General features: G+C 43.4%; 1 protein-coding gene across 1 annotated transcript in view; it reads left to right on the top strand.

Annotated features, from left to right (window-relative positions):
* Positions 1 to 26,529, top strand: part of MBNL3 (muscleblind like splicing regulator 3) — a 176,922-nt gene that overhangs the window by 135,798 nt on the left and 14,595 nt on the right. The window contains exon 6 of the mRNA XM_044268665.1: positions 22,150 to 22,300. Coding sequence (XP_044124600.1) covers positions 22,150 to 22,300 — 151 coding nt within the window. The remainder of the gene's footprint in view (positions 1 to 22,149; positions 22,301 to 26,529) is intronic.

Genomic DNA, 26,529 nt, shown 5'->3' with positions numbered 1-26,529 from the left:
CACTGGGCGAGGCCACATGGAAAAAATGAGGAATTTTTTCGAATAATGTCACTAAGTGATAAGTTACATGTACAGAGTTGGCATAATTAACAGAGGCTGAATTCATTTAACATGAAGCAGAAAAGATGCAAGTTTGCATTTATGAGACGTGCATCTACGATGATCATTAAACACTATATACTCGATTAATTCAGAGGGGTAAAGCCAATGAGTGCCCACCTTTACCTCAGGCGATTCACTTGAATAGAACGGATCTCCGCCTGGGCCATGTGACGATGAATGTGAAGTCACTGGCTTAGGAAGAAGCCACGGCCTATTCAAACAGCTGATTGGCTGGGGTGCCAGAAATTGGACCCCCACCCCGCAATCTGATATTGATGACCTATGCTGAGGATAGCTCACCAATATGAGTCTCGGAAAACCCTTTTAAAAATAATAATAATTAAAAAAAAAAAGTACAAGAGTATCACAATGGCTCCTCGGGGGTTGGACTAATACAATTGTAGTGTTATCTGTTTGATTTCAGGATCACCATTGATTGCTACAACTGTCGGAAAAACTCATTCGAGATCTACCTGACTATCAAATAAATGAGACTTGCTTGATTTCCCTCTCAGGCGCTCATGGATGAGGCACTTATTGAATTTCATAAAGCCAAACATGTAGAAGTATGCACTCTAAAGAGCTATATGTGATCCTTTTCCATAGCTGCTGCAATTACTTCCTAGACCCAGGTACCATAGTAAAAAGATGTCAGGAGCATAATTACTGACACAGAAAAAAAACACAGCACGCTATGAAACGACGAGAAGTATTCCCAGCTCAGCCTTCAACCTGTTTTAAATGATAATTACAACATGATAGAAAATGCATCATAAGCTTTAGATTTTGTTATTTTTATTTTTTTTTGCAAAGTTGGCCATAGGGTAGTGATATATAATAGTTAGGGCCAAGACAAGAGGTAGCCAGGAGAGGCAGCTGAATCCAGTGCCCAGGAGGCACATATCACAATGCCCCCCAACCGATCACCAGCACAACTGCAAATCATAGACATAAGTATAGTCCTTGAGTGAGCAGTGCGGCTCCTAATTATCGGCATTATGGCTTTCACCAATACTGGGGCTGGTACTAATGAGGGTGCTAACTTTGGCAATTATTTATGGGAAGGCATTGGGCAGATATTTATTGGGGGAGTAATGTGGCTGCCTTCATGGGGGACATTGTGACAAATAGTCATGGGGGCACTGTGACTGTTACTCTAATACAGGCATCCTCAAACTGCGGCCCTCCAGCTGTTGTAAAACTACAACTCCCACAATGCCCTGCTGTAGGCTGATACCTGTAGGCTGTTCGGGCATGCTGGGAGTTGTAGTTTTGCAACAGCTGGAGGGCCACAGTTTGAGGATGCCTGCTCTAATAGGACAGGAGACTAACTATGGGGGTACCTTTTGGCAAATTTGTCTTGGGTGCTAAAATAGATTCTTATTGAGAACTACGGTATATACAGAACTCGATATGTGTCACCGATGTAACGAAAACAAAGGGGATGACCAGTATTGAATTTAAGAATAAAAGATGAGTACAAGTGAGCATTTAAGGATTAAGATCCCACGATCAGCTGATGCACGGCTTGCGGCTGTTTTTCTCGTTTGCAGACATGACTCCAGGTTATATAGATAAACTCATGTGATTGTTGTGTGGTCTGGAAGGATTTCTGTGGGATTTTCCAGACATAGGAATTTTTCATCGCACCCTCAACAGTTTTCTGGTGTCAAAGTCTTAAACACTATGGGGGTCATTTTTTAGACGCCGGTCTTGATAACCCCTGCTCTGACAGTGGATCCGCCGAAGTTATGTCGAGGTGCCGGCCTCTACAGCCGGTCTAAATTTACTACAGCCTCCTAAGCCAGAAATACTTTATTTTTATTTTTTTAACACCAATTTCCTGAAAGGGGAAGCACATTTATCTTTTGAAGAAGACTGAAGTCTGTGCTAGCCAGAGGACTGCGGGAGATGTGCCTATTTTATGGCGAGGTGTGCACCTCATCATAAATTAGGGGCATCTTCCAGCAAAGCAGGGGAGATCACAGACCACCATTAAACACTGGTCTACGATAAATTCCCCTGATAGTGTTCACCTATAGTAAAGTCCAATAGTGGTTAAATAATTAGTTTATATCACCAGAACCCTTAAAGGCATTGTCCCATCTCGCACTTTGGTGACATATAGCTAGATATGAACCACATCTATCTCTACAACGTGGCTCCTAAAGTGAAGGAGAGCACACCACACATGCGCAGTGTACTCTGTTCACTTCTATGGGAGTTCCGAAAAGAGCTGAGCGAGAGCCCCCCCGCCAAGTGAATGGAGGGTCACCTAGCTTCCTTGGGGGCCCCGTTCTAGAGAGAGATCCTAGCAATATGGTATTAAAGTGCAAGATGGGCCCACCCTTTAATGTACTGTGGAACATATTTGGGTGTACTGATATTACGTAATTTCATAGTCAACTAACTTATTCCTTATCACATCAGATACCTCAGTTCAGCTAATTTGTCAATCGGTGCAATACTTAACGTAGGCTCGCTTGCAGAACAGTACACAGCAATCATGGGCTAGTCTAAGTATCCAGAGTTTCATTGACTACGTAGACTGTAGCTGAAATACCACACACAACCAATGGAAAAGAGTGGCACTGTTTCCGGGGGGGGGGGAAATAATGCAGGCTTTTTTTTTTTTTACCTAATATTGGACAAAACCTTTAATATGATTGTGGCAATAATGTCCCCTCTTTACCAGGGCAATGAATGCTCTCTAATCTACTTTTGTTCCTTCTTTGCAGACCACATTCCCTGTGACTCCATCGCTTGCAACAAGCCCATCCATGGCTTTTAGTCCCTACTTGAGTCACATCTCCCCAGGCATGGGTCTCGTTCCTGCAGAGCTTTTACCAAATACTCCTGTCCTGGTTTCTGGGAACCCAGGGGTTACGGTACCTGGTGGCTCTGCTGGTCAGAAACTGGTGCGCACAGACAAACTGGAGGTATGTGGTATATGAGTATAAAGAAGTGGCAGTCGTGTGCTGAAAGTTAGAGCATTCTCTCCTCAGGCTAAATTCATTAGCTGGCCTAATGGAACTGATGTTCCATGGACGTCACATGCGCCCAGTGTACCGTGAATATTTTATTGCATGTTTGAAAGACCCCCACGTCGTAGCTCTACATCTGGTGAAACTATATTTATATCATTAACTATATTGTGTAGTTTATATAAGCAGTTTAATAGCAATTGTGTAATATAGAAAATTATTTTTATGTGTATATTAATTATTGCCATATATCAGCTACTGTAAACATACAACTGTAATTGAAGATACTCTGACAGTACTGATTTATAGCATATCCAGAGAGTATAAATACCTTATTATAGCTACAAGTCTCGCCAATGCTTAAGGGGTATTCCAATCAGATTTAAAGAATAACGGTCATGTTTTCATGAAAAAAAAAATATATCAATTTTAGCATATGTTACTGCTGCTGCAGCATTATGCATAAAGCAAGCTTTAGTTTCTTCACTTACCACTGTTTTCCTTGAGTTTTTCTCTTAGTTACGTCTGTCTAAACATTTACAATATGATGACCTTCTCAAGATGGCTCCTCTGACAGTTCTCTGAGGCCAAAACTGCTTTCCCTCACTTCTCATACACAATTTCTGTAGCCAGCAGCTCCCTGCCAGCCAATGAGATTGGATTACTGAGACACGCCTCCTCCCTCTGAAGCTTAGACTAAGGCTAGTTTCACACTAGCGGCAGGGGACTCCAGCAGGCTGTTCCGGCGGGTGAACAGCCTGACGGATCCGTCCTGCCGCTAGTTCACATGTGCCCCCGGACTGCTGCTCCATCCCCATTGAGTTCCAGCGGCAGCACATGCCGAGAGGCAGCCGGACTAAAAGTACTGCATGCAGTACTTTTAGTCCGGCTGCCTCTCGGCGTGCCCTGCCGTGCTGCCGCCGGAACTCCGCCCCGCCTCCATTATAGTCAATGGGTACCGGCAGTCCCAGGGCACACGTGAACTAGCGGCAAGACTGATCCGACAGGCTGTTCACCCACCGAAACAGCGTGCCGGAGTCCCCGGACGCTAGTGTAAAAGTTCCCTAATTCATCATAAATAATTACATAATTACCATGGCATTGACCTGTAGTTCTGAGCCTTTGTTAGGTCGAGCATGCTCAGTGTGTTGCTATCAATTCTGTAGCTAAATGTGTTGTGAAACAAAGGGTGTGTTAGTGTGCTGCTGATTACTGAGGCGGGAGGGGGGGGGGGGCGTGACTGGACTGTAAATCCGGCAGCCAATCGGTAAACATCAACACTCACAGCAGGAAAGCTGGGATTGTGGGGATTGTAGTTTTGTGAGGGAAGTTCAGGCGCCATGATACTCTGTGTGTTGCAGGCTCACACAGGAGCTAGACAATGGATTGCAAGATAAATGAAGCTCTGGTTATATGTATAGGTATGGGTTCTGGTTGGGTCACAGCTTGCAGCCTCGATGCAGTTTTTCAAAAATAAAGTTATTTTACCAGAATAGCCCGTTAAGCCATGTTCTTATCAGTTTGATATTTGAGCGATAATGAATGTTTATGAGGTCAGGAGATCTGAGAAAAGAGCTACACATGAGCCATCAGATGACAGGATTTAAAGAAAACAGACCGCGAAAGCTTGCAAACAGACAGATTTTTAACCCCTGTATCTCAGAAACGACAGAACATTTTTAATAAAGACCTATTTAAAAAAGATTTTTTAGCCCAAAATGAGTAAAATGCAATTATAAAAAAAATTTCCTCGAAGGTGTCCATAGTCTTTAAAGGAAACCTGTCACCATGATTTTGCGCATAGAGCTGGGGACATGGGCTGCTAGATGGCCGCTAGCACATCTGCAGTACCCAGGTCCCATAGCTCTCTGCGCTTTTATTGTGTTAAAAAACAGTTTTGATTGATATGCAAATGACCTGATATGAGTCCTGTAGCCGGAGATGAGTCAAGCGGAAAGGAGCCCAGCACCGCCCCGCGTCCTCCGAATCTCCTCCTTGCTGGCTGACGTCACAGAGCTGGAGCGCCGAAATCTCGCGATGCGCGAGCTAGCGCATGCGTAGTTCGTTCCCTGTGCTGATGCCAGCACAGGGAATGAACATGATGCCGACACTGCGCATGCGCTAGCTCGCGCATCGCGAGATTTCGGCGCTCCAGCTCTGTGACGTCAGCCAGCAAGGAGGAGATTCGGAGGACGCGGGGCGGTGCTGGGCTCCTTTCCGCTTGACTCATCTCCGGCTACAGGACTCATATCAGGTCATTTGCATATCAATCAAAACTGTTTTTTAACACAATAAAAGCGCAGAGAGCTATGGGACCTGGGTACTGCAGATGTGCTAGCGGCCATCTAGCAGCCCATGTCCCCAGCTCTATGCGCAAAATCCTGGTGACAGGTTTCCTTTAAAGCATCTAATAATACTACCATACAGTGGCCATGTATTTAGTTATACCATGCCAGCATACTGTAGATTATACTACCATACAGTGCTGATACATTTCATAATTAGCGCTGCTGCGGTATCTAGCTCACAGAGGATTATCTAGACTAAATACAACTGTACCAAACCCTCAGCTGTTAGGTCTGTACAGGTCTTTTACCTTTTTGACGTATGCAAGAATTGTAACATCCACACGGTAAATCAGAAAGTCACAGAACATTTTCTGATTAAGCTTTCAGTAAATAAAACCGAAAAAAATTTATCTTCTACTATACCAAAACTTATATTATTAATTATAAATAACGATGACAACTACTGGCAATGGTTACTGTACATTTCCTGCCATCACAGCGCTAAATTCTGGAGGCATCCATGATTACTGGAGGCCTAATGCAATAATAATAGATAATGACTGGTGTGTAGGAAGTGACGGGGGACAGAGCGAAATATAATAGAGTTATGACCATAACCAGTGTGTATCCTGTCTGCCTCCGCCTCGATCAGAGGTCATTCATACATGGGAACATCGCTTCCCGATATAAAAAACCTCTTCACCCTCCTGTTTTGTTAAAAAGGGTTATTCCAGTAGAAAAAGAACTATGTGGAATGGCCATGAAATGGTTTAAAAAAAAAAGCGCCCGTATACTTCTCCGGCAAATCCCCCGCTGCATCTGTTCGTCTAGGGTCCCGGCCACAGTCCACTTCTTGCTGCTGGGAATGGCACTTAGCCAATCACGCTCTGCAGCGTGGACCCGCCTCACCCAGTGATTGGCTAAGCAGCACTCCCAGCCATTTCCTGCTAGGTGGAGACAGGAGCAGGATGTGGAGCGCATGATCGGGGTGCCATTTCATGGCCATCCCACATCATTTTATTTTTTTATTCTACTTGGAATAACCTTTTAACTTTCTCAGTATGTAAGTATAGGAGACATGTTTTAATCAAACACAAACAGGACATGATCAGTCGCCAGATTATCAGATATACAGGCTGTTACCTCTGTAGCCTGCGGACCACAAGAGTACCAGCTAATAAAATGGCGTATTATCAGAGAATGATAATCATTAGACTTAGTTCACATGTACATTGGAGGCTCTGTTAGGAGGTTTCATTGGAGATTCCGTCAAAAATGCTGGACAAAATAGCGTAGTCTGCTGTACAGCTGTGTCCGGCAAATTGCTTGCTACTGCTACTGTGCTTTTAGTCAATCAGGGACCCGGCACCATCATTATTTTAGCTGTTCTGCTCCAGGTCTCATGAAGTTCCAGACGACTGTGCAGTTCTGAGTCATGAAGACGTAGTAGACCATAGGAATAATATCTAATGCTGGAGTAAAGTACAGTTGGGGTCCATTCACACGTCCGTAGTGTATTGCGGATCCGCAATACACCCGGCCAGCACCCCCCATAATACTGCCTATTCTTGTCCGCTATTGCGGACAAGAAAAGGACATGTTCTATTTTTTTTGCGGAGCCGCGGCCCGGAAATGCGAATGCAGAGAACACATAGTGTGCTCTCCACATCCATTCCTGCCCCATTGAGAATGAATGGGTCCGCACCCGTTCCTGATTATTGCGGAACGGATGCGGACCCATTTGCGGATGTGTGAATGGACAGACTTATGTACATGTGCACGGACCCTTTATGACAGAACACTGAACCTCCATGGTACAGACCCACAGGCACTCTGTGTATCACTGTATGGTGCATGCATTTGGGTACTTTCACACTAGCGTTTTTCTTTTCCATTATTGAATTCCGTCACATGGGCTCAATACAGGAAAAAACTGATCAGTTTTACCCTAATGCATTCCGAATGGAGAACATTCCGTTCAGGATGCATCAGTTCAGTCCCTCTTACATTTTATGGCCGGAGAAAATACTGCAGAATCCGGCATTATTTTCCATTGAAATGCATTAATTTCCGGTCTGCACATGCGCAGACCTTTAAAAATCCAACAACAAAAAAAATACCGGATCCGTTTTTCCGGATATCACCGGAAAGACGGATCCGGTATTTCAATGCATTTGTCAGACGAATCCGGATCCGTCTGAAAAATGCCATCCTTTCGCGTCCGGATTGCCGGACGAAACTGCCTGACGGAATCCTCTGCTGCAAGTGTGAAAGTACCCTTAGGCTACAGGACTTATTGAATGACTGCTGTAACCCAAAGCAGTAAATTGGTTTGTATGCAGTCTTATCCCTTCAGATGTCACTAGGTGTAGCCTCAGCCATAGGCACCTCTACCTCCAGAGGTATTATTTCTCAGTAAAGCGATTTTCTGGTTAGAAGCAATTATCACTGAGCTCCTAGCCATGGTCTTTTGACTGATGGGAAGGGGGGGGGGGGGTCTTCAACCATTTATCCCATAATTGCTTCTAAACAGAATACCCCTTTAACGCAGGTTCTGAGTGCTGGGGCGCAGTTGATCTGACACTAAAATCAATGGATGTGATGGGTGTCCAACAATCTATGTGCAAACACCGGGACTCCGGGAGGATTTTCCATAGCAGAATTTCCACTGTGGATTTTGCTGGGAATGTCATCCTATGCATTGCAAAGGGGGAAATCCACAGTGTAAAGCCGTCATATAGAAATGATATGCTGTGGATTTTAAATCTGGACCACTGGTCCATTTATGCTGCAGATTTTTTATTTATTTTTTGCAGCGTGTGTATGAGCTTTCATAAAATCTCATCCACATTGCTGACACTGTAAAAGACTGACCATTTGCCACATGCAAATCTGCAGAGTTTCCACCCTGTCACACCCATCGCACGACCAAAAATCACTGTCTAGCCATTGAACTCAATGGGGTCATAGTGCAACTCACAAGGTGTTGTGACCGTGACCCTAGACTCACATAAAAACACTCAACACTGCTGGATTTTTTGCAATTCTAGGGTCAGGGCAACTTGCTGGTCATACTGCGACCCTATTCAGTTCAGTGGCTGCACTGCCACACAGCAATCATCGGCAGTGTGTAGCCCCAGCCTACCGGCCCATTCACACAACTGTATGGTGGCCGTGTTGCGGTCCGCAAAACACAGGCACCGGCCGCGGTAAACTCTTTACTGGGGTGCGGATCCATTGACTTGAATGGCTCCGCGATCTGCAAGATACAGCAAAAGATAGGACATGTCCTATATTTTGTGGTGCAGGGGCACGAACTGGAAAGCCCACGGAACGGCTTCTGAGTGTTTCAGTGGGCTTCAGATCCGTGGCTCTGCACCACAAAACATAGGACATGTCCTATCTTTTGCTATATCTTGCCGATCGCGGAGCCATTCAAGTCAATGGGTCTGCACCCCAGTACGGAGTTCAAACGGCCGGTGCTCATGTTTTGTGGCCCTAAGACGTAGACCTGATGGCTTCCAGGGACAGTTGGGACATACACCTGCCTGGATCAGGCCTTACTCCTGCTTATTGACTGCTAATGACCTGCCCTGGATGGTGCAGTCTACTCTACTGCACAAGGGATTCTTATATATCGCAAATCATGTTTCCTCAGGTTTGCAGAGAATTCCAGCGTGGGAACTGCACCCGTGGTGAGAATGACTGCCGCTATGCGCATCCGATAGATATTGCCATGATTGACACCAATGAGAACACTGTAACTGTTTGCATGGATTACATCAAAGGCCGATGCTCTAGGGAGAAATGCAAGTACTTTCACCCCCCTGCACACCTGCAAGCCAAAATAAAGGCAGCTCAGCACCAGGTGAACCAAACAGCCGCAGCTGCTATGGTAAGGGCTTACCCTGCGTCCCTGTCTCTCCAGAGTCTTGGCGCCAAGGGACTAATTAAAACATACTTAACTGTTGCAGGATATACATGTATGTATTTGTCTTCTCAAGCCGTTTCTTAGTTATTTAAAACTGCATGCTATCCATCCGTCAGCTCATTCCTATTACAGTGCATGTTTTACATCGTCCTTATTTTTTATCAATGGCTGCCATTATGGCTTTCAGGTTGTCACCTAGCTATCCGAGGGGCAAATTTGCGGTAAAGTTGTGCGGTAAACGGTGCTTGCCTATATCACCGATAACTAGGCAGATCCCCCATTCTTGAGTCTAGAGAAAATCGGTTACATACAGATGGAAGGAGAGCTTCTATATAGTTAAAGGGGTCGTCTGCTTTTTTTAGATTGATAATCTGTCCTAAGGATAGCTTGTCAACATAAAAAAGCAGAAAATACCTTTATGTGTTTATTGACAGGAGTCATTATTTGCAGTGGTTTTCACCAAAGTGTTGCCCCCCCCCCCTCCCCCCCAAAAAAAATATGACCCAGAGAATTGCACCGTAAGAAATCCCTTAGAATAAATTGATGAATAGAAGAGGTCAACTCAACTGTTCTCCACATGTCCCCATGGAGGTCATAGGTGACAACCACTTATGTGGAATAGGAAAACATCTGAATCATTGGTGATACATGTAGGGCTTTGTTCACATCATCCTTATGGTCTATGTTTATAGTAAAAGTATTATATATTTTTTTTTTACTAAAAGACTGTAAAATCCCCACAGGTGTTTAAGGGGGTCAACATAAGCCGTGAGTGTGTCCTTTCTTAGGGGTATTTCTGAATATAATGATTTAAAGGTGTCCATGTCCCTTAGCCTAAAAAGCACCTTAACAGTAGGTGCACACCCCAATCAGTATTCACAGCTCCCCCCATTTTTCTCTTGTAGTCACAGAACTCCTACCTGTGACAGCAGACACATCAAGTCTACTCCCTCTACCTAGTAGTTGCAGCAGGGCAATTTACCCTAGTAGTCAAAGCAGTGTCTACTCCCTATGATCATAATGGCGACTCTTATCCCTTCTGCAGTATTCACAGCAGTCCCTTTATTCTTCATTCAAATGTGTGTTGATGGTATACTAAAATATTGTAATGTGAATAATGCCCTCTAAAATAGTAAATGTGCCCAGAAAAAAAAATATTAATTTTAATATATAATATAGCCGAAAGATGATGTGAACAGAAAACAAATATTACAGAGAATCCCTATAGTAAAATGGATCATTGGGAATCCGGTCTCCTCACTAGATGATTGGAACAAAGAACACCCCTTGTATCATGCACAACTAAAGATTGATGTATTTTTAAAAATGAATTTATTTTATTTTTTGTTATTTTTCGGAATAATAAACTAAAAAAATAAAAATAAATAGCTATGTAATGTAAGCCATTGGGAGAATTTATCACTCTCCTACACCATTTTTTGGTGTTAAAAAGTCACAAAACCCTGTTTTGTTTCAGACTTTTTCAGTCGCAACATGTGTTTATATGCCACTCTCACCAGTCTCCGAAAGGGTCGGAGTGTGGGGGGAGCCATCTGCCCCGACACATCCATGATTACTTATGCCAGAAACTGGCTTAAATAATGACTAAAGTCTACATAAACTCTGAGCTGCCGTAGACTTCAGTTTGGCGCACGGACTGCCGGAGGAGGCATGTCATTTATGACGAGGCCTGCCCCTCTTTATAGATTACATGCCTCCTCCAGCAGTGTGTGCCGATCTTGATAAATCAGGTCCTTTGTCTCTACTGTCTACCATTTTTCATACTGTAAATGTAGCCTGCAATGTGAGGAGCAGATGTGGTTACTATGTCCTGTAGACCTCACAAATGTGACATTGTGTACTTTATCAAGGTATTGCTAATGGAGACTAAAGGAAAATGGGTACTTACCATGTATACATATATACATTTCTCTGCACATAGCCATGGCAACCGAAATAAAAGCATTGGTTAAATTGCATTCAGAGGACTGAAAACGATGGAACAAGGGTAGGGTGGTATGGCCACACATGCAGGTTTATTGAGGCAGTTTTTGACGCCAAAGCCAAGAGTGGATTCGGACAAGAGCGGACGTTGTATCTGTCCTTAACGGGGTTTCCTGGACTTAGATATTGATGGCCTGTCCTCAGGATAGGTCATTAGTATCAGGTCGGTGGGGGTCCGACTCCCGACACCCTGTACAGTCAGCTGTTTCAGGCAGCCGCTAGTGACCTCCACTGTGTATTGGCCGTGCCAGGGTGCTGCAGTGAATGAGAGTTGAGCTGCAGTACACCGGCGCCAGAAACTACAAAATAGAAGAAGGCCTTTTGTGGAGTTTACGGAGCCAGGAGCTGATCAGTGGGGGTATTAGACGCTGGACCACCAATCTGATATTTTTTTTCCACATTTTTTTAGTCCCAGAAAAGTATTTTAATACCTTCTCTCCTTTTATGATCCACACTTGAATTTGGCTTCCAAAACTGCATAAAAAATCCTGCATGTGTGACCGTACCCTCACAGTACAAAGTTACTTCTTCATCTTATGGCGATAGGGTTTTTTATGAATAAGAAGTTTAGAAACACTTAAAGGGGTTCTCCAGGATTTACATACTGATGACCTGTTCTCAGGATAGATTATCAATATGAGATTGGCGGGGGTCTGACTCCCAGCACCCCTGCTGATCAGCTTTTCGAGGAGGCTGCGGCACTCCTGTGCGCACCAAGCACAGAGCCGTACGTTGTATAATGGCCGTGCCTAGTATTGCAGTTTAGCTCTACTCCCTTGAAATGGGGCTGAGCTGCACCTAGGCCATGTGACCGATGAATGTGACATCACACGGCCTTGGAAGAGGGCGCAGCACTTGCGGAGCACCACAGCCTCTTAATACAGCTGAACTGCTGGGATCCCAAGAGTCGGACCCCCGCCCATCTCATATTGATGACTTGTCCTGAGGATAGGTCATCAATATGTAAATACCGGAGAACACCTTTACATTTTGGGTAAATGTTAGAATTGTAATATTCATGCCATATCCATGACTGCCAAAATACATAACGTTCAGGGGAAAAGTTGCTTCTTGAGGTTTTACGTATTTGCTAGAATTTTGGAGAAAACACTTTTTAAAGAATAACTGCACCTCTCCTGACATGTCGGTTTTAGTAACTACTTGCAGTACCGCGTTCCAAAATAAAACTGGAACATCTTTTTTCTATGGTGTGCCATTCCTCTATTATCCCTATGAATAAATGTCCATCTGGATGTTATCATCAGCGTCTGATGTTGATGGCACTGAATGGACAGTGCCAGATGTGCAGGGACCCCAACTGGCAGTACCCTGTTGGCAATTCATTCAGAAAATTCCAGTAGGAGTAAAAGAGGAACAGCACAACATGAAGTCATAAGAAAAGATGCTCCTGAATGGTTATCTAATGTGGAATACAATTATTCACGAAAACAGCCATGTCAGGAGAGGTGACCGGGTCTGTATGATTTCTCTATACATTATTTCGGTCACAGATGCAGAGATTATGCGCAGTGACATTTGTTGTATGTGTATTCCATAGTCCACATGGAAGGACATCCTCTGCGCTTTATCAGTATAAATTGCTTTTGCAACCTCCTGTTTTACACAGTGTTAATATTCAGTCCCTGACCTCTGATCTTGAGGGGCCACAGCTTCAGGGGTATTACCCTGTAGGATCAGTGATCTCAACCCCTTCCTAAAGACAGCCATCCCATTGATCAGCTGATTGCCATAGTTATGGCGTCTGACGCCCCCCAGAGGTCAGCTGTTAGCGTCCTTCCGTTTGGGGGGGGGTCTTTATTATCACATGCCAGGCCTTTAACTGAATTTCTGACCATACAATACATGGATGGGACTTGCTGGTCAAAGCGGAAGCTGCTCCTATCAGCTCCCCTTTCTGGCTCCTAGAAGGGGGTCCTTTTCAGAGGCCCCATTCCCTAACACAGCTGTTGGGGTTGTATTGATGACACATCCCCTTTAATGATCAGGCTTGAAAAGTCCTTAAAGACCAGAAACTTTTTCATGATTTAGTACAAGTGGTGGTTTAGCTGTCCTTTTTATTTAATTTGTTGATTATTTTTACAACTTTATTATTATTTTTTATATGACCCCCTAGGGATTTTTAGAGATTTTTTTTTTTTTTTTTTAGTTTATTTTGGGGGAAACTGTACAAAAATGTTTACAAAATCATTTTGTTTTCAAACTATAGCTTTTTATTTTCTAAATATGCAACCTGACAACTAAATAAATTATCCAAATTGGGTTCCCTGTTTTGTATCCCTGGGTCTAATAGAGGAAGCAGCTATTGTAATCTTACTACTTCAAGATCAGCACTTGGGGACTGAATTTCCAGATAATACACTTTCACACCCTGATGTACTACTTGTGGCAGCAGGGTCCGGCACGTTGTTCCAGCGGAGGAACAGCCTGCTGGATCCGTGCTACCTCAAGTCCACCGCGCCCCACTTACTGTAATGGGGGCGGGCCAGAGGTCCGGCGGCAGCGTGGCAAATATGCCGAGAGACAGCCGGAATAAAACTACAGCATGCTGCCGTTTTTGTCCGTCCTCCTCTCGGCATGTTTGCTGGACCTCCGGACCGCCCCAAATATAGTGAATGGGGCTGGGGCAGACTTCCGGCGGCACGGTGGACTTGCAGTTGCACGGATCCGGCAGGGGAACAGCCTGCCGGAAAAGGCTACCACTAGTGTGAAAGTATAGTCATTTTCAATACTTAACACCACCATTAGGCCTCATGCACACGACGGTATGTATTTTGCGGTCCGCAAAAAACGGATTTGCAAAAAATACAGATGACGTCCGTGTGCATTCCGTATTTTGCGGAACAGAACAGCTGGCCCCTAATAGAACAGTACCATCCTTGTCCGTAATGCGGACAATAATAGGACATGTTCTATTTTTTTTGCGGAACGGACATACGGTAACTTCCCATTGAAATGAATGGTTACGTATATGGTCCGCAAAAAAATTAACAAAAACGTTCATGTGCATGAGGCCTTAAAGTGTATGCTTACCTCTGAAGATAATTTTTTCGGCTTTATATATAGAATTATCTAGATATAAGGATGATAAACTTTGTAGATCTATCGCATGGCTTATCTTGTAGTGATCCTAATTGACTGCTTGTATTATAGTCCAGGGCTGCATTAACTGCTCTGTGGGCTACAGAGCTGAAACCTCTAATTCCTTGATTTCTCACGGTCAGCCCAGAGCTTTCTGCAAAGTATAGACTTTTATACACCAGGGACTGAACAGGGACCAGATGTAAGAAGAACCAAATGTCCCACTGCATTATAAGAGCTCAGCTATGTAGTCAGAGATGTATCGACTTTCCAACAGCAATGAGCAGAAGTGTGAATACAGCTCTGAACTATAATGCAGAGTTCTCCACTGGATCTGTGAAAGAGAAGTAACACGTTGTGTATACAAAGCAATTCAACCTTTTGTAGATTATATTTAGATAAACTGTCAAGTGGGTATTAAAGGTGGACAACCACTTTAAGGAGGTTTAGTCTTTTTTGAAGCCTACCTTTATACATTTTTATGTTTTTGGGTTGCTGCCTTTCATAAAACAGTAATAAAACCTGCTGTATTTTATTCTAATGCATTAACCATAGTCATCATCACATGCATGTGTAGTTTTAATACAATATATAATGCATTCTTTTTTTTTTCTTCTTTTCATCTGTCCACAATGTCGCTCCTCTGCTTGCTGTTTATGTTGTTGTGCTTGACCCCTTTTGGCCCATTGCCATCATGTGCTCCCTGCCTGCTAATTAAGACTCAGCCAGCTGTCACATCACTGAAGCGACCCCTCAAGGCCACCCTTGACCTGGTACTTGGACCTATGACCTTCTTGCTTTGCATGTTACCATCTTCAAGTGCATGGATACCTGTTACTTACATCGTTGTGTTATCTACATGAATATATACGTTTAGTAATGTCTCCTGGTTTGCAGCTTATGTCTGTTTTTATTTCATTATCTCATCCATAAAGACATATGAGTAAGGCCTCATGCACACGACCGTTGTTTTGGTCCGCATCCGTGCCGCAGTTTTGGTGGCTCAGATGCGGACCCATTCACTTCAATGGGGCCTCAAAAGATGCGGACAGCACTCCGTGTGCTGTCCGCATCCGTTGCTCCATTCTGTGGCCCTGCAAAAAAAATAAATTTGCGGACAAGAATAGGCATTTCTACAATGAGACGTCCGTTCCGCAAATTGCGGAAGGCACACGGGCGGCTTCCGTTCCTTGCGGACCGTAAAAAACGGAACGGTCGTGTGCATGAGGCCTAAAACGTGAGATCAGTATTGTACATAAACGCATTGGATTCAAATATTTATCTTTTTTAAGTAAAATAAGGATTTTTTTATCACTATATTAAATAACTGTTATGTACATATAATGTATACTGCATATAGTGTGTAAAATATATACATGTATCTATCTAAGGGCGGGTTCGCATTTGCATTATGGAATTCCGTCAAAGGTGAGAGAGTTATAGCGTAATATAACAGAATTTTAGGATTGAATGCAAAACGGAAGCCTTTAAGAGTTTTGCTCCGTCCTAATACATGTCTGTGGGGGCACATAACAGTTCCGTTTGGTTCCGTTATACATGATGGGATAAAAATTGTCCTGTTGACAGGACTATTTTTTATGTCATGTATAACGGAACTGTTATGTGTCCCCATAGACATGTATTAGGACAGAGCAAAACTCTTAGGCCCCTTTCACACGGGCGAGTTTTCCGTGCGGGTGCGATGCGTGAGGTGAACGCACTGCACCCGCACTGAATCCTGACCCATTCATTTCTATGGGGCTGTGCACACGAGCGGTGATTTTCATGCATCACTTGTGCGTTGCGTGAAAATCGCAGCATGCTCCTCTTTGTGCGTTTTTCACGTAACGCAGGCCGCATAGAAATGAATGGGGTTGCGTGAAAATCGCATGAATCCGCAAGCAAGTGCGGATGCGGTGCGATTTTCACGCATGGGTTCTAGGTGACAGTCTATTCACTGTATTATTTTCCCTTATAACATGGTTATAAGGGAAGATAATAGCATTCTGAATACAGAATGCTTAGTATAATAGTGCTGGAAGGGTTAAAAATAATAAAAAAAGTTAACTCACCTTCTCCTCTTGTTCGCGTAGATCCCGGTCTGTTCTTTAGCTGTGGGCTAAAGGACCTGTGGTGACGTCAGATCACATGCTCCATCACCATGGTGATGGACCATGTGATTGGAGCATGTGATCTGACATCACCTCAGGTCATTCAGCCCACAGCTAAAGAACAGACCGGGATCTACGCGAACAAGAGGAGAAGGTGAGTTAACTTTTTTATTATTTTTAACCCTTCCAGCACTATTATACTATGCATTCTGTATTCAGAATGCTATTATTTTCCCTTATAACCATGTTATAAGGGAAAATAATACAATCTTCAGAACATCAATCAGAAGCCCGAACTTCTGTGAAGAAGTTCGGGTCTGGGTACCAAACATGTGCGATTTTTCTCACGCGAGTGCAAAACGCATGACAATGTTTTGCACTCGCACGGAAAAATCGTGCATTTTCCCGCAACGCACCCGGCTCTTATCCGGGCAAAAAACATGACGCCCGTGTGAAAGAGGCCTTAAAGGCTTCCGTTTTGCATTCTATCCTAAAATTCCTTTATAACTCGGACTATACAACAGAACCTATAATGGGATTCCAAAACGCAAATGCGAACCTGCCCTTACTCATCTATCTGTCTATCTTTCTCATGTCTACCTGTATCTATCTAATGTCTATTAGGCTACATGCACACGACTGTTGTGTGTTTTGCGGGCCTCAAATTGAATTTGCGGAACGGCACGGACAGCCATTAATATAACTGCCTATTCTTGTCCACAAAATGGACAAGAATAGGACAGGTTATATGTTTTTGCGGACCACGGAACGGAGCAACGGATGAAGTGAAAGGGTCCGCATCCGAGCCGCAAAAACTGCGGCACCGATGAGGACCAAAACAACGGTCATGTGCATGTAGCCTTAATCTCATGTCTATCTATTATCTATCTATCTTGTGTCTATCTAATGTCTGTCTGTCTATCTGATATCTATCTATGTCATGTCTATCTTGTGTCTATCTATTATCTATCTATATATCTATCTTGTGTCTATCTCATGTCTGTCTGTCTATCTGATATCTGTCTATTTCACACTATCCATGTCTGTCAGTGTCTCTATATCATATTTGATATACCCATATCTCTATTGTCTGTATCTACCTTACAGCATATGACTGCAAACCAGACTTGGGTTCCCATTGGTGTAACCTGTGTCAGTACACTCCTTTCCCTCATCGTGTCTCTGGGAATTAGAATTGACTTGCTTTCTCTCTATTGGTCCTGCACCAAGTGATCTGCTTCCGTTTGCTGCTGCTGCTTTATTGCTGATATCTGGCTTGGACATTTCTTGAGCAGAAGTCACCTTCGCCCATGATCTAATGATACTTTTGTTATAATCTGGGCAAACGTGATGCTGCCGAAATGTCTGACACCACCAACTGATTGATCTGTGTTTCGGTTTGATTATCCCATTTGCCTTGAATAATGCAGCCACGTCAAACTTAGTGCATGTCCAATCTATCTGTAAATCTGCTCAGCGTCTGTTTGTGGCCCACAGGATATCTATGTGATAACATGCTATTTGCTGGATTGGAATTAGATTATTTGCTAATGCTATGTTTAATAGATTCCAGAGCAGAGAGCAGCTACCGAGAGCATCTATTGCTCTGCATTACACTGGACATTGAGTTCAGAGAGAACATTGTAATACTTAAATTCTCCTGAGGTGGCGCTGCAAGGAAATTGGATACTTGCTGCTAGGTTTCCCAGCAAATTATTGCCGATCACTGACTATCTAAACAGCAGAGCATCCCGGACCCTTCTTTTTGAATGGGAATGTAGAAAGCTGACCGCTTTTAAAGGGTTTCTGTCACCAGAATTAACCCTATTAGGCTAGCTGACATTAACGATGTGCTAATGTCAGCTGAACCTAACTAGCCTATTCCTACTTTTATCTATGCCCCCGTTACTCCAGAATTATAACTTTTTTAATATGCTAATTAGCCTCTAGGTGCAGGGAGGGCGTTGCCCCTGCTCCTTGAAACTCTGTTCTCCCACCTCTGGCCACGCCCTGTTACACTAGATTGACAGGGACAGGCAGCCTTCACCTCCAACTGCCGGCCCCGCGCGCTGGGGAAATCTCGCGCCATTCAGTTTACTCACTGCGCCTGCGCCAAATACTTAACAGGATGGCGCAGGCATGAAATTTACATGGCAGACAGGGCCGGAGGTAGGAGACTAACGCTGCCTGGCCCTGTCAATCTAGTGTAGCAGGGCGTGGCCAGAGTTGGGAGAACGGAGCCTCTAGGAGCAGGGGCAACGCCCCCCCCCCCCCCCCCCTCACCTAGAGGCTACTTAGCATATAAAAAAAGTTATATCTCTGGAGTAACGGGGGCATAGATAAAAGTAGGAATAGACTAGTTACGGTTAGCTGACATTAGCACATCGCTAATGTCAGCTAGTTTAATAGGATTAATTCTGGTGACAGAAACCCTTTAATGCATCTGGGTTATTTACATTTTTCCAAACATGGTTAAAGGGGTTGTCAGAGTTATTATAAAGCTCCTCAAAGACATGAATTGTGATAAAAGAAGGTATACTCACGCACTTCATCCCCTTCTGCCACCCTAGTACTTCCTGCTGGGCTTTACTTGACTGCAGCAGTGGCATGCCGTATACCCACTGTGACTGCTGCAGCCAATCATTAGCCTCAGTGGTCCCATATAACTCTGAACCCAGTGATAGGCTGCAGCAGTCACATGAGGTATATGGCACATTACCTCTGCAGCCAAGTAAAAAAAAGGCCGGAGGCCCGAAGGGGATGAAATGGGTGAGTATACCTTCTTTTACTATTTTATTACAATTCCTGCCTGAGGAGGCTTTGAATAACTTGGACCCCTTTAATGTCCTTAAAATAAAAAGAAAAGCCATTTTAAAGGATGAGGATGCATGTTATCACTATTCCACTTAGTACTGAACTACATATCAAAAGGACATCGATAGCAAAGAGCTCAGAACTTTGGAGCAGTAATCAATTATTCTGCCAAATGGGTATATATTATGTATTCTTCGTGGTAAAATAAATAAAACATAAACCAATACAAGACTATTGTGCAAAGTGGTCTGGCCGACAAGGCATGACATGAGGCTGGTAAGATACCATACATGTTAACGCCAGGACGTCATAAATGTGCCCCAAAAGGTGTCCCAGTCAATTAATACTACTGTTCATGACCATGATATCAGGTCTTCTCATTTGGGAAGGTAACCTAGCTGTGTGAACACACCTATCTATTTTACTGTCCAAAATCACATGGCCAATTCCAGTTGTTTTTCAAACTACCTGAAACTGAAGTAGGGTTCTTTAGAGAAGCTTTTCCTAACCTATGTGATCCAGTCATGTTATGATGAAACCTGCTGGTAACACAGCAAATGATGAAGTGCTGAAAAGGGCATTTATTCCCCATACTAAATATGCATCTTTTTACAACATTTCTATTACGGGAGATTTATTAAGGCTGAAAAAACAATGTGGAATTTCAAAGCCCAGAAATAAACCTCCCCTTTCATATTTCGCATTCGCTTTCAGCTTTTCTCAAGGTCAGAATAATGTTTAGTGAAAACATGCTATCCCTCCTACACCCATTATTATTTCATGTTTCCATTAAACCTGTTTACATAGAAAAGTGCAGAAGAGCCAGATGATAGATTGTCAAAAGCGGGATGACGCAAGTCGCCCATACAGTTTCAGATTGTACCCATGAACAAGGGCAAGCATTGAAAGGCCGCATCTCCTTCACTATATCAGTAATATTTTTCTGTATACCTCAATTTTCTGGCCAATTGACCTACAATATCTAACATAGAAGTTTCAATTTGCCCCCAAGCTCAGATTTTAATCCTTTTATATTTCTAAATTACTTATTAGAAAATAATAAGCATTTCCCATATTTCCCAAATTTGCAGGGACTATCCTTAATTTTCAGAGACAGTCCCTGCAAACTTGGGCTGCAAAAGAGAGGGGCTTATATAAGCCCCACCCATAAATGGAGTGTTCCTGGGGGCGAGGTTTATTTGTTCCTAATTTACCAACTGCAATGTTGGTAAGTATGATTTCCGTAGAAGATAATTTATTCCCCGGGATAAATAAACCTAAATACCTGAAGTGTATTTGAAAAACGGGTAACGTTCACTACATGTGCTCAGATCATGGTCACGCAGACTGGAAGTCAAGTGGAACCCAGGCAACCCTTTACTAGCAGGGACTTAAAGTTGGCATTACAGACCCAAAGTCTTAGGCTACGCTAATGGAAGGTTCTGGAAACAACATGTGCTCTCTTGATTTCCAGTTGTGCATCCAAATCGCCAAATGTCACACAAATTCTAGCAGGTAGGGTGTAGATATTGAAGTGGATGTTTACTTGAAGCCACAACAAGTTGTCCAAGATAACAAAAATCTATATATATTTTGTGTCTTTCTGTTTAAAATTTCAGCTCTTCACTAGAGCCAAAGTAAGAGACTGAAATGCGTTGAGAATAGCTTCTAATATTGGAGCTGAGGGTCATTCTGAAAGTCCCTGAATCATGTGGGTGCTAAATGTTCCACTAATGCCTTCTTGCTTGTTTTGCTGGTCTCCTACTAACAGATCCAAGGTGAGAGCCACCATGGCTTCTCACCCTGTTTTCCACATCTTACATTTCTTCTGTAGCCCTTATCACCTTTCTCCCCCTGCTTTACCTGTATGTAGGTCTTCACTCTAGTTTTGGTATTCCATTCCTGAACCAAGCAGATCTGGGTCAAGAGACCCATAGGTCCTGCCCAGATGGGATATTCTTTGACACTAGAGCAAGAGGATCCGAGCAAACTGATATGTTGTTTTGTGGCCAAATATTCAGTATAACTTGTATTTTACTACTTGAAACCTCTGCTCATTCTGAGTTTAGGAGTCCAGTGGGTAGTCCTAACCAGTGATTGACAACCTTCTGTCTGATCATCTCCTCCAGCTCTATACCATGCTGTCGGTAGATCCAAAATCCTGTTGAATGTGACAGGTTCCTTTTAAAGGTTGCTAATCTTCCACATTTCTATGCAGTGCCTATAGGTCAGGGTTCAGGAACAGAATACCCAAACTAGAGTGAAGACCAGCTGGCAGAGATCAGGTATAGGGGCTAGAGAAGGAATGTACAGTGTGGAAAGCAGTATGACAAGCCATGAGGCCTGTCTGGCATCTGTTAGTAGGAGACCAATAAAATAAGCAATATCAGTCTGCTCATCTCCTGAGGCTCTGTAGCATTCATCCTGCAGATCAGACACCATGTTCAAAGTGACAGGTTCCCTTTAAATGGAAATATGAATGCCCTGATTATCAGCAGTAAGCAATCTATAGAGAATATTATTACAATGCATTATCCTGTTGTCCACAAACACCTGTTATAGACAATCTGTAATCGGCTTTGTAAAACCCCTTCCGCTTCCAGACTAGGTTCCTGGCTTTACTTCAAACATTTTGTGACTTATTATTTATTTTTTTAAATTCCTTGGTGTCGTTCCTTAATGCTATCTCCTGTCTTTAAGAAATGATCCACTTGCAGGTGATTATGTATACTGGACTGTATGTCATGCATCCAGGATCTGTCCATTTCAGATCCTTTTTTTTTTTTTTTTGCAAATAATCCCTTTCTAATTCACAGGCGCTGCAGCCTGGAGCACTTCAACCTTTACCAAAGAGGCCAGCACTTGAAAAAAGCAACGGGGCCACCACGATGTTTAACCCCAGTGTTTTTCACTACCAACAGGCTCTAGCAAATATGCAGTTACAACAACCTGCATTTATCCCCACTGGTAAGATACATTTCAAGAACTAAATCTACGGGCAAGCCAGGGGCGTAGCTATAGGGGGAAGAGGCTGTTTTGGGGCCTTAACTCAGAAGGGGCCGACCCAGGATGAGGACTAAAAAATGTTATTGCCGGACCCCCTCAATAGTGTTATACAATGACATTATATACGGTGACACTGTAGGAAACAGACGGAGCGTTTGCCAGAGCTGTCTTGACTAGCCACTGGAGTGGGGCTGCACGGGAGGAGGGGGTTGCAAAGAAATTTCTGGTGGGGGCATTCAAAAATTTGCTGTCATTTTCTATTTACACCACTGGGCCTGGTTGTCCTGTGGCTACGCAGGTGTTGTACTTACTCAGTGGGCATGAATTCTGGGAGAGGTATCTTTGGCCCAGAATGGCTTCCTGCTTATTAACCATCTTCTGACTCAATGTCATTTGGATGAATATCCTCCAGGCCCACCAACCATTGCTTTTGCCTGTGTGACGCAAGCACATACCATATCCCACCATGCTGCACTGTATGCCAGTCTATGCTTGGAAATGGATTCCACTGTGGAGATGGACAGCAGTGTGTAGATTCCAATTCAGTAGAATGGATCGACTCCAAGATTGTCGAGTATTTGTTCTGCACTTTATCCCCAGTTAGATACGCAAAATAGGATTTGAGGTTAGGCAACAAAAACAATATTGAAAAGGGGCTTTTGAGTTTCTGTTAAAGGGATTTTCCAGGATTTCCATGTCGTCTCCTTCAAGGGGTTTTCTGAGATTTTAATACTGATGACCTATCCCTTGGCAGTCTGCTGTTTGAGAAGGCATCGGTGCTCACAGTAGTGCTGCTGCTTTCTCTCTACTCGCCAAGCACAGAGCTGTACATTATATAGCGGCTGTGCTTTGTATCGCAGCTCAGTCCTATTCACTTCAATGAGGCCATGTGACCGATGAACGTGACATTATATTGCCTAGACAAAGCTGTGAGAAGTCCACGGTGCCTTCTCAAACAGATGATCACAGGGCCCCACCAATCAGATAATGATGACACAGGATAGGTCTCAGTAAACCACATTAATAAAGCTGGACAACCCCTTTAATGTACAGTATGTTGGAGTGAGACCCGTCGTACCCTTATGATCAACAGAATAAGCTGGGTTGCAGTATCAGTCACAGCCGCCCTCCATATGTCTGTCACTATGCCGGAATAAACAATGAAGGGGCCGCAGCACCCCTGGAAGCTTTGTTACGCCTATTTGTGGGGGCCATATATGCATGCTAATGGTAAACAATTAAAAATCCTAGAAAATCCCTTTAGGTCAGATCTCCACCTCCATGTGCTGGCCGTGTTATCCATCTGTATTAATACAGATACATGCAAAAAATACGGATGATGTTCGTGTGCATTCTGCATTTTCCGGAACAGACACAGAAACAAAATACGTTTGTGTGCACGAGCCCTTACACGGTTGTACCACTACCTGACCATGGGTTAACCAATCCAGACTCAAAACATCATAGATTCCTATGATGCTGTGAGTTTAGGTCAGTTAATCCACGATCGTGACACATCTGAGTAATACAGATAGGTAACAATGCCTGGGAGAGGTGTGAATCCGGCTAAGGGCTCTTGCATACGACTGATCTGCCCGAGAGACTGGGTCCGTGAGTTGGCCACATCTCTTGGGCCAGCCGGGCTCCGCTGACCTAAACTGACTGACTGTGTTATAGTAATTTATGATAGTCCGTCTCTTTGTGATCACCTGACTATTGTACTATGCTCACATGATCATGTTAGTACACTGCAATAGCCCCGCCATCAGATAGACTGACTATCATCAATTACTATGAAAACAGTTCAGGTCACGGGAGCCGCGGCCGACACACGGACTGTGTTTCTCGGACCGATTACAGTCGTGTGCGTGAGAACTAAAGCTCATATTTCTCTTGCTGTTGAAGCAGATGAGAGGTCTCACAGGGATTCCCTAGACCGCGCACAGTTGTAGCAAGCTCTCACCTGTGAACAGTAATATGCTTGTACCAGTTGTTTCTGTAACTACTATAGTCTATAGGCTTGAATAAAAAATGAGCACCTACATAGGGCTGCAGCTATCGATTATTTTAGTAATCAAGTAGTCTACCGATTAATCCAACGATTAATTGAGTACTCTAATAAGAAAAAACCTAATTAAAAGAATGTTTTCTTTATAAAAACTCATCAGCCCCTCCATGCAATCATCAGTCTCCCCCAGTGCCAGTGAAATCAAGTACTTACCTTTCCTGCTAGGCGCGTGGCTGACACTCCACAGCTCTTCCATCCTCTTCTTGACGCGCTGCACTGTCCTCGCACGTCACACAGTGTCAGGTCATAGCGCACGCTTATGTGCGCTACATTCTGATGATGTGTAGACAATGCAGCGCGGTGCCGGCCAGCGGGAAACCAGGGAGCATTGAGTAATAGCAATCACTCACGGTCCGTGGTCACATGGTACAAACAAATTCTTGATGCAAAAAATTTGTATTGAGGATTTTTTTGTGTCGCTCGAGTTACTCGATTAATTCCAGTAATCTTTTCAGCCCTACACCTACATGTCCACATCATCTAGTGGAGCTAGAGTCCGAGGACAAGATAGGTGAGGATATCAGAGAATTAGACATTTCTAGCATATTTCCTGTGCATATCCTGTAAATGTCTATGGTGGGAATTATTCCTTAATTATGCTGCGTGATCTGTATCACTAGTAATGTGCCATCACCAATGTAGTTGTTTCTTAAACTTTATATATTCCTATCATCTATTGTGTATCTCATTCATTCTGTTTTGAGGCTCCCCCCAGGTACGGTATATATGTTTGATTCTCCTACTGAATATATTTTATAAGTAATAAACGTTTAGTGAGTTAATTATAACTTGATTATTTTTAGCTTTTATGTCTGTAGTCAAGCGTGTTATTGTATTCTTAGAATTTTACTTCATCTACTGATTGATTGGTTGGATCTGAATCTGGGACATTGTATGTTGAGTCTGGTTTCAACTTACGAAGGGTCAGAAAAGACCATTGTATGTTGAAAATATTGTATCCTGAGGCCATTGTATCTTGAGGGATCACTGTATACCGGTATGTGATGTATTACTGATTAACCATGTCTATGTGTATTATGTACTTATTACGTACTACCTGAGAATCTTTGCTATTGATAAACACATTGGGCTTGTACCCATAAAATAAAATTAAGTAAGGGTTGTTCACACATATAGGACATCAATGGCTGACGCAATGTACCATTCTTAGAGATAACAACGACTCCTCCATTCATTACATCAGTCTATTCTTTGGCCAAGTTACTAGGCAATGAAAATCTTTAAATAATAGAAAATTATACTAGTTTCTTTGATGTAATATGTTCCTAGAACAAAGGTGGGAAAACTTTTTGACTCGTGGGCCACAATGGGTTCATATATTGGACACAGGGGCCGGACCAAGAGTAGATGGATCGTGGGGCGTTTGTGTGAATTAATATAAATTAAATAAAAATTTCGTAACATTAAAGGGTTAGTTTAATTCAAGGTAGAAAAGCATAAAAATAGTTATTGCACAAAACTTTTATGCAATGTATTTCTTTCATAACCTAGTATGTATAACTCACCTTCAATTTTAGTGGGAACAGTGTTGTTGGTCTGCCTTTTTTGCTAAGGCATCAAAGTCTGAAGTTAGCTTTGTTGTTGCAATTTGCAGAATAGATACTGTGCCAGTATATAGGGCCCCCATAGTGCTTCCCCTCTTCTCCATAGTGCCCCCAGTATTGTGCCAGTATATAGGGCCCCCATAGTGCTTCCCCTCTTCTCCATAGTGGCCCTGATAGTGCTTCCCCCTCTTCTCTATAGTGCCCCTCCATATTTAGGCAGTATGTAGGGCCCCCATAGTTCTTCCCGTCTTCTCCATAGTACCAATCAATATTTTGCCAGTACATAGGGCCCCCACCCCCCTTCTTGCAACAGTATACTATAAATAATAAAAACAATAAACACATATAATTACCCTATGCTGCGGTCAGTGATGCGATGCAGGCCTCTTCCGGCCTGTGTCCCACTCTGTACGGCTCAGGCGGCGCGATGACATCATCGCGCCGCCTGCCCCGGCCTCTGATAGGCTACAGGCCTAGTGCCTGTACCCTATAAGAGGAGCGGGCAAGGGAGACGCCTCTCCCCTGCTCCTCCGCACCATTCATCTGTATCGCTGTCC

This window comes from Bufo gargarizans, chromosome 9 (genome assembly GCF_014858855.1).
Source record: "Bufo gargarizans isolate SCDJY-AF-19 chromosome 9, ASM1485885v1, whole genome shotgun sequence".
NCBI classification, from domain to species: domain Eukaryota; kingdom Metazoa; phylum Chordata; class Amphibia; order Anura; family Bufonidae; genus Bufo; species Bufo gargarizans.
The sequence above is the reverse complement of the archived record's forward strand: the minus strand, read 5'-3'. Positions and strand labels throughout refer to the sequence as shown.